This window comes from Chanos chanos, chromosome 6 (assembly GCF_902362185.1).
Source record: "Chanos chanos chromosome 6, fChaCha1.1, whole genome shotgun sequence".
NCBI classification, from domain to species: Eukaryota; Metazoa; Chordata; class Actinopteri; order Gonorynchiformes; family Chanidae; genus Chanos; species Chanos chanos.
In genome coordinates, this window is record NC_044500.1 from 9703041 (window position 1) to 9713040 (window position 10000).

General features: G+C 46.9%; 1 protein-coding gene across 1 annotated transcript in view; it reads left to right on the forward strand.

Annotated features, from left to right (window-relative positions):
• Positions 1–10000, forward strand: part of mecom (MDS1 and EVI1 complex locus) — a 27298-nt gene that overhangs the window by 11064 nt on the left and 6234 nt on the right. The window contains exons 7-11 of the mRNA XM_030776631.1: positions 1729–3106; positions 3401–3488; positions 5075–5101; positions 8270–8436; positions 8709–8786. Of these exons, the coding sequence (XP_030632491.1) occupies positions 1729–3106; positions 3401–3488; positions 5075–5101; positions 8270–8436; positions 8709–8786 (1738 nt within the window). The remainder of the gene's footprint in view (positions 1–1728; positions 3107–3400; positions 3489–5074; positions 5102–8269; positions 8437–8708; positions 8787–10000) is intronic.

Genomic DNA, 10000 nt, shown 5'->3' on the forward strand with positions numbered 1-10000 from the left:
TGTTGCCCCTGACCAACACACACACACACACACACACACACCGTAGCTGTCTAACAGACCCCATTCCTGAGTAATAATCTCCACATGTTGCCCTCTCTTCGTTCTAAACACAACTCTATCTGCAGCAAACAGTACAACACAGACCGAACTAACAACAACTAATGACCACATGCCAGACAGAAGAACCTTAGCTGTCAGTGTGTGTGTATGTGTGTGTGTGTGTGTGTGTCTGTGTGTCTTTGATTGCTGTATATCATGCGTCAATATATACCTCACGACACTGAGATAACCAAAGTAGTCAAACTGACAGATGCACAGACTCTCTCTCTCTCCCTGTTTGCCTTTATCTCTCTTTCTTTCTCAGTTTTTCACTGTCTGTCACTCAAACACATAAACACACCATGTCTGTCTCTCTCTCTCTCTCTCTCTCTCTCTCTGTCTCTCTCTCTCTCCTCCTCTGTATCTCTATGCACACAAACACATAGCCAGCAGATCCCCTGATAATTCATTGAAGTACTTGATGCACAGCACTCAGGAATGTGTTTATAATATTTAGTTACAGTTTACGAAGAACTGACAAAACTCGAGTGAGCCGCACTTCTCCTCCCCTCACACACACACACACACACACACACACACACTCACACACGCACACACACATACGCATAAACAGCCCAGACTTCACACCTGTGTGTAAGTCAGAGAGACAGAGAGAGAGATAGAGAGAGAGAAAGAGAGAGAGAGAGAGAGGGAGGGAGAGAATGAGAAACGTATGGCCACGAGGGAAGTGAAGCAAAGACACGGTCAGAGCAGACTAATATTTACATGTTGTGTCTTTTGATCAGGGGTGAGCGGGGTGTGTATTGATAAATATTGTTGAGACTAGAACATACACTACATCCCCTCTCACACTACACGTTGTACAGCTTTTGTCCTTAACATGGATTAACCATCAGACGTCTGACTGACCTTTTAACATTTTCGACTATTTTAGTCTGACGAATTTGGAAACTTCCAGATTTGTTATGCGATTCATGATCATTGTGTTCTAAAGTAATTCGTCAAAGGCTTAAATTCACGCGTGAGGTGTTAAATTTGTAATCCAGACGGGGGTTTTATCGTACTAAATGTGAATCATTGCGTGTGTTAAAACAGGTTGTGTATACAGTCTTAAGAACACAGAGAGAGTGTTATGGAAGAGATCCTGACAGGGACACATAGAGTGACATTAATCGCCAATGAAGTGTTTGATGAGGCCTCTCTCATTGTTATATGATGGTGACTTTGTACGTGTGTGTGTGTGTGAGTGTGTGACAGAGAGGACGTGGGACAGGTCCATGGGAACGGACCTTCAGGATAGGATTCATTCAACTCTGTTTCCTTCTCACGACTAAAATAGAGCCATTGTGCTGTCTCTGTGACTTTGTGTGTATGACCAGGAGAGCAGACGATATGTCTGTGTGTGTGTGTGTGTGTGTGAGTGTGTGTGTGTATTTATGACAGTGTGAATGTACAATTGTCTTTGTGTGTGTATGCGAGTCTGTCTGTTTGAAACGGTATGAATGTCCAACTGTGTGTGTGTGTGTTTGCATGCATGGGAGCATGTATTTATTTATGTGTCTGTATATGTGTGTGTGTGTGAGTGTGTGTACCTGAGAACGGCGTAATTAGATTTAACATTTTTAACCACGTTTTGCGCGTGTGTGTTTCCCTTTCCACACACTCCAGGTGAGGTTTGCCACAAATCCTACACGCAGTTCTCCAACCTGTGCAGACACAAGCGCATGCACGCTGACTGCCGCACGCAAATCAAATGTAAGGACTGCGGTCAGATGTTCAGCACCACCTCTTCCCTCAACAAGCATCGCCGTTTTTGTGAAGGGAAGAACCATTTCGCCGCCGCAGGGGGGCTCTTTGCCCAGAGCATGGGTTTGCCGGGTGCCCCCGCCTTGGACAAGTCCACTCTGGCAGGAATGGGACATGGCAGTGCCGGACTGGCGGACTATTTCGGAGCCAACCGGCACCACGGCGGACTGACCTTCCCCGCCGCTCCGGCATTTTCCTTCAGCTTCCCCGGGCTTTTCCCGTCCGGACTGTACCACAGACCGCCTCTCATTCCGGCCACATCTCCCGTGAAGGGTCCCCCTGTTTCAGAGCCTAGGAAAAGCCCATTGCTGTCTCCGGTTCCAGGAACTCAGGGTCCACACGACCTCCTGAAAACCTTCCGGAAAGAGTCACCAATTAGGGAGGGAGAGGGAGCAACCCAACAGAGGGAGGGCTCCTCCAAACAAAGGCACGGGGTTAAGCTGAGCGACCAGTCGGAAAGCAGCGACCTCGATGACGTCAGCACGCCGAGCGGGAGCGAGTTGGAGAGCACGTCGGGATCCGAGCTGGACAGCGACCTGGAGAGCGATCGGGAACGGGCTCGGGAAAACGGGAAAGGGCCCAAGAGGAAGTCCAGCGGATCCAACTCCGCCCAGAGCCCCACCGTTGTCAGCAGCAGCACCAGTGGACTGAAGGAGTTCCCTGGCCCGGGTCTCTTCCCTCCACCTCTGGACGAACACACTGCTGTCTCCGGGGCCGTTAACGACTCCATCAAGGCCATCGCCTCCATTGCCGAGAAGTACTTTGGCTCCACAGGCTTGGCAGGGCTCCAGGATAAGAAAGTGGGGGCCTTGCCTTACCCTTCCATGTTTCCACTCTCCTTCTTTCCAGCCTTCTCTCCACCGGTTTATCCTTTTCCCGAAAGAGAGCCCCTCAGACCGGCGGCCCACAAAAGAGACCAAGACAACCTCTCAGCAGAGTCAAAGAGGGCTCAAGGTCAGACCGCGGAGTCGCCGTTCGATCTGACCACCAAACGCAAGGAAGAACACGCAGCCCCGGCCTTTGCCCAATCCAAACCCGAAGCCTCGCTTACGTCGACCAATCAGGACCAGCCGTTGGACCTGAGCATGGGCGGGCGAAACCGAAACAGGAGCACCAGAGGCGAGGAGTCAAGAAAGAACCACGTGTTTGGAGAAGACATTCCGGAGGCGGAGCCTCCCAAAGCAGACCCCTCCCTCCAGCACCCAAGGCCCAGCCCCTTCTTCATGGATCCTATTTACAGGTACTGTCAGTCACCAACTATAAACCCTGTCCTCTTTTATAGACTCATTCTAATTAATAGTCAGAGAATACTGAGCCCTCAGGAAATTTAACCATAACGTACTGTGGTAAAGTTATGTACAAATCCATCCAACCAGTGACACCAACACATTTTATTTTGATGACGTGACATTTATCTCAGTGCACACACGTGCAAGAGAGAAGAAGAGAGTCATTAGGGTTAATTCTGGTTGCGGTCATGTGTATGTGCCTTGTATGTATTGTGTTAGGACTGATAGATGTGAAATATTAGCAGGGTTGAGAAAAGGAAGATGAACGATCCGTTTGAGGCTCTCAAAGACAAATACATGCGACCGGCTCCAGGATTCCTCTTCCATCCACAGGTAAGGTCGCCACAACGTTGTCCCGACGTTTTTTAATGCAGCTCAAACCACACTTTTTTTTTTCTTCTCATCCTAGTCGACATTGCAATCCATAATGTTCATTTTGCCACAGCGTGTATTCATAGTGGTAAATCCAACAATCACTTATCGTTTAAACGTCGATCTAGGTAATGAAATTCTGACAAATTTATTTTGCCGTCTTTTAACAGTTAACTAGATTTTTTTTTCTCAATTGGCACCAAATTTTAAAAAAAAAAAAAAAAAAGAGTTTTGACTAATCTGACAATAATCTCACTAGAATCTTCTAGACACCCCCCCCCCCCCCCCTAACAAATTGAGACTAAGTCTCAATCTTCACTTAACCAAAAAAAAAAAACAAAAAGAGTCGCAGCTAAATGTCACTCGTCCGTTTGGATCCGATCTCCGCGCCTCCCCGACTACTATTCCGGCCGCGGGGACGTCTCTCCCGTTCCGGACTCGCGGCTGAAAGCGTGCCACAGTGAGATAATGTTGAGCTCAGCTTTTACAGGGTGTCTCATGTGTTCCTTCATGAGTTCTGGCGACATTTCTGCCTGTGCTGTGTTTGAGCTGTAGTCACATGTCAGCACCAGTTCTCTGGCTGCCTGACTGGGGCCTTTTTGGTGTGTGTTGAGCGATCAGACACAGATGGGAGAGATCTAAAGGGCATAGAACAACACGTCCCTCTGTGTCTGTGTCTCATTAGGGTATTAAAAAACTGATACGCTGTTAAGAGGACCAGATTCTGCCCCTGTGTCTAGACTGCTCTGTGTGTGTGTGTGTGTGTGTGTGTGTGTGTGTGTGTGTGTGCTGTCCCTGCACATTTTTGCATCTGGAAAGAATGTATGTCTGCTGTCCACTGTGGTATCCATACATACTACATACTTACTGTTGTTAGAGAGAGAGAGAGAGAGGGAGAGAGGGAGAGAGTGTGTGTGTCTGTCTGTGTGTGCTTACACACATAAGGGTGTATGTGTTTAAAATTCCTTTTGTTGCATACAAAACGGGAGTCTGCATTCTCTCTTTCTCTCTCTCCTTTTCTCTCTCTCTCTCTCTCTCTCTCTCTCCCTGTCTCTCTCTCTCCCTGTCTCTCTCTCTCACTGTCTCTCTCTCTCCGCCCCAGTCCACTTTTTATTGGCTATTTCAGGCCTGTATTTTACTGGCTGTTTCTTGGGGTTGATTTATGCCCTGTCTCTGCAATAGATAATTTCCACATGTGCTGTACAGAGTCTAACGAGGTGTCCTATCAGTATCCACTTTATTATGATACGCTCACTGAACACACAAATCAGCACCTGCAGCACTACTGGCAATGCAGATGCACGGTGGGATTTGTAGTTTTAATATGGTAGCACTAGCTACAGATCAGATGTTTTTAGTAAAGGGTCAACATGTAAGTCGAAATGCATGATGGGAATAGTTGTTTTTTCATGGAAATCCAGAGAGTCCCATTCAGTCATTTACTTACTTGGCATGTTGACATCATCCTCTCATCAGCCAGCCAGAAACTGTTTATTTATGAGGTTCTTCATATTGATTTGCTCTTTTCCCCTCTGTCCTGCCCTCAGTTTCGCATGCATGATCAGAGAACCTGGGTAAGTTCTTGTGAAAGTCAACCTTCACTGTGCTTTCATGTAATGCTAAACACATGCTTAACATGATGTGTGCACATCTCTCTCTCTCTCTCTCTCTCTCTCTCTCTCTCACACACACACACACACACACACACACACACAAACAGAATCCCTGAGGATCCTTGTACGCTTTTGGGCTCTCACGCATCATCTCCGTGCATGGGCCCTTCACGCTAACCATCACCCAAACAATATAATATAAGACTGACCAATCAGATTGCCACATTTGAAACTGAAATGATCACTGGCCAGTTTTTTTGGTCCGTGATCGTTTCTGACAGCGCAAAAAAAAAAAAAAACATCACTGTGTAAATACATGGCTTTTTCTGTATTTTATTTGAATTATGCCAATGCATGAAGCTTTGTCTCTAAACTCACTTTCAACAACATAATCATTTAAACATGCAGGTTTTCTTGGCATGAAACTAAAGTCTTTAACTTTTCATTTCTCCCCTCCATTTCCCCTCATGAATACATGACCTCTATGTGTGTGTCTGTGTTTTTGTGTGTGTGTGTGTGAGAGAGAGAGAGCGAGAGACAGAGAGAATGTGTGTGTTTTTGTGTGTGTGTATGGGGGGGGGGGGGGGGGGGGGTGAGCCGGTGAACAGTTGTTAGTTCTGATGGCTGCGTCTGATAAGAATTCTGTGTGTATGAGTATGTGATTACTTCAGGAGTCAGCACTGGGAGATGTGTGTGTGTGTGTGTGTGTGTGTGTATAGGGGGTAGCAGAGAGGGGCACCGTTGTGCCTCAGTGAGGGGGTAATAGTCTCTGTGGGACCCCAGACGCTGGCTAAGGGGCGAGAGGATGGTGGGGTTTCCTCCCCCAAACATCTGCTTCCTGATAAGATCAACAATTGAGTATGCATCTGACTAATGAAGCCCCTCTCAGCTGCTCCGACATCTGAGGCCAACTAATCAACAGCTGCCTCCGCTGAGACACTAGAGCAACAAGCACCATCCCTTTACCCCCAGAGAGAAAGAGAAAGAGAGAGAGAGAGAGAGAGAGAAAGAAAGAGAGAGAGGGACAGAGAGAGAGAGAGAGGACAATGAGAGAGGGGGTATAGCAATTTAGAAAGTTTTCCAACTCTTGTATTGTAAAGTTGTATTGCATATGTTGCATGTTATAAAGTGGTTTACTTTGTGTGTGCGTGTGTGTGTGTGTGTGTATGTGTGCGCGCGCGTGTGTGTGTGTGTTGTCAGGCTGACTGGTTTTAGTTTTAGTGTTGGCAGTGTGTGGTGCAGTTGTGAGGTCTCAGTGTGTGAGGGAAGTGAACTAGCATTAGCCAAGCACCATCAAGCAGCCAGTATCTACTGGACATGGACATGTACCAGGCTGGCATATTCTTCACTGTGCCTACACTTTTCTCTCTCTCTCTTTCACACACATTCCCTTTCTCTCTCTCTCTCTCTCTCTCTCTCTCTCTCTCTCTCTCTCTGTTTCTCTCTCTCTCTCTCTCTCTCTCCCATTCTTCCTCCTTTACATTACGAGGAGGAATCAGCCCATCCCTAATCAAACGGATCTGACACGCCACATCCTCCCAGAGTTGGAACGTCGGCGCTCCGACCCGGGAACTTAACACCCCGCTTGTCAATCCGAATCAAAACACTTCCCAACCCCCGCGGTCTTCCCCTATCCATCAGATTCCCCCTCTCCATCCCTCTGTCCATCTCTCATTCTCCTCTCTTCACCTATGATTTTCCTTTCTTTCTGTTTTTTTTTTTTTCTTTTTCACCTCTTTCCATCTTTCTTTCTGCTTTTGAAATCTCTGTCTCCGTTTCTGCCTCTCTTCATCTTTTTTTTTTTACCTCGTATCTCTTTTCATGCGTAGAAATGGAATTCTTTTTTTTTTTTTTTTCAGCCTATGCGAAGATGTGGTGGAATGTTAAACACTCGTAGACAGCCACAGATGTTGGGGTGTGAGCGTTTGCGTACGTGTGTGTGTGTGTGTGCGCGTGCGTGCGCGTGTGTGTGCGTGTGCGCCTTTTTGCATTTGTATGTCTTTCTCTCTTGAGTCAGGATTGATTTGTAACCATATTGAAATAAGAGAAAAAAAAAAGAACGCCGAGAGAAAATTCGATACACGCAAAATCATGCAAATTTGCGAGCCAATATGAAAAGGGTCTTGGATTGGGTGGAACGGCTGACAGATCTGCTGGTCTTCAGGGAGGACCCCCACCCACCCTCCCACACCACCCCCCCACACCACCCCGTCGTACATGCACCCCCCCCCCATCCACCTAACACACACCCACACGCCTGTTCTCCCCCCCACCCTGCCCCACCACAATATCATTATTATCCGTGTCTGGGTCTTGATCAGTAATGTCAACATCTTTCATATTGACGAATGTGCTGTCTGTTCACATTGTACACCGAATGCTTTACAACCCAACAGTGGACATGAATCACTCCAGCTCCTCTCAGTGCCACACACACACACACACACACACACACACGTGCACACACGCACACACATGTGCACACACACACACACACACACACTCCCTCTCTCTCTCTAGTCTCATGCTGCTCACACACACACACCAGCTGACAAGTAAATGCATCTCTCCTCTCCTTAGAGAATTTAACCATATTTGATGTAAGCAAATGTTAGCATTCATTAGCAAATGGACAGCACTCTACACACGTTTCCCATACATCTGCAGATGAGTTTGTGCGTTTGTGTGTGCGTGTGTGTGCTTGTGTGTGCGTGTGTGTGTGTCTGTGTGAACATGCATGTGTATTATACTTTATGCAAATGAAATGGAGAATGTGGCCACTGTAGTTAAGTAGCTGAGAACATTCCAATGGATATTTTGAGAGAGGAGCCCACATTAAATTCTGGGTCTATGCTCTATTAAAAGTTGAATAAACCTCTACTACTCGTGCTTATGTATGCATTGCATCTATACCACATATCTATGCATGTATATCTATAACTATACCATATACATACTTACACACACACACACACAGTACCATGCTGTCACCACTTCGTCATGTACCAATGTATAGGTATTACCATAGTGATAATTACAAATGTACATGCAACAAATACCATTTAGTAACTTACATATACATCTAATACTCTCTCTCTCTCTCTCTCTCTCTCTCTCTCTCTCTCTCAGATGTCTGCCATCGAGAACATGGCGGAGAAGCTGGAGGTGTTTGGTTCGTTGAAACCAGACGCTGGTGACCTCATGCGTTCAGTCCCTTCCATGTTTGACTTCAGAGCTCCGCCCTCCACTCTGCCCGAATCACTGCTACGCAAAGGAAAGGAGCGCTACACCTGCAGGTAACCGTGACAACGACAACAACAACAACAACAACAACAACAGCAACCACTATCTCACTCCCCAGATCACTTTGACAAGCTCTGGTGTTGGACTTGACAGTAACCATGACGATTGTCTCGTCTCGCCTCAGTGGCAGAGATGTCTGTGTTTATATGATTTGGGTAAATTAATCACTCAAAATAAACTTGTTTGTGACAGCGGGGATTTTGAGTTATTGGTTTTTGTGAAATGGGAAACGATTATTAAAGGAAAGTTTTGCCATATTTTACAGATACTGTGGGAAAATATTTCCACGATCAGCAAATCTGACCCGCCATCTAAGGACACATACAGGAGAGCAGCCGTACAGGTGAAACACACATGCTATAAGACACACACGGACATACGCCACACACACACACACACACATACACACACTAAAAGACACACACACATGCATACACACACACAAAAACACACACACACGCACACATAAACACACATACACACACACACACACACACACACACACACACACACACGTATACACACACAAAAAGAAACAAACACATGCATACATACACACACAAAAACATGCGCGCGCACACACACACACACACACACTCACACACACTCTCACACACACACACACACACACACACACACTCAAACATACTTTCAGTGGAATTTGTTTCTGTTACTAGTATAGTATGCTGTATGTGGTATCATTTCAGTGTGTGTGTGTGTGTGTGTGTGCATGTTGTCAGAGCAGACAGTGTGTACACATTCGGAAATAGAGGCCTGAGTAGTGTGGGAACTGTGGCTCTGTGCTGAAAGGACATCATTTGTTTTCATACACACACACACACACACACACACACACACACACACACACTGGCCAATACTCATCACAGCATAACTTGTTGTGTTCTGCCATACACACACACACACACACACACACACACACCCATAAATGCTTCAGGCAGTTATACATTATTAGCTGCAGTCTCGTTCACGGATGTTTTCCAAGCGCATTCTTGTCCATGGTTGGAGGCAGAGCTGGTTTGTATGTTTTTCTACACCATAAAAGCCTAGAACAATTATCATTCTGCTAAATAATTTGGGCGATGAAAAATGGTGCCCGTCGTCACGGTGACAGAAGGAGGGGTGGGGGGGGGTGTGTATTGGGGGGGGGGGGGGGTCTGGAGAGAAGGCTGGAGGAAGTTTGGTGAAAAATGGAGGTGCTGAGGAGATGTGGGCAGAGGTCCAGCAAAGGCAGCTGGGTAATTAGGCCTGCGTTTGAGAGCTTGACTCACAGAGAGCTCCAACACAGTGTACCAAACACACACGCACACACACACACACACACACAAACACACACACACACTAGTCTGCTGACCACAGGGGACGACGATGCAGGCCTCTGCTGCCCGCCAGATAGCCTCCAACTCCACGTGCTGGCACGGAATAAAACGATCTTCCCGATCGCCAGCGTTTATTGCAATTACATTTCTTCTCTTTAGAGAGGGAGGCAGGGAGGGCAGTAGGGAGGGGGCTAAGGGGGAGAGGGGGGGCGGGGGGGGT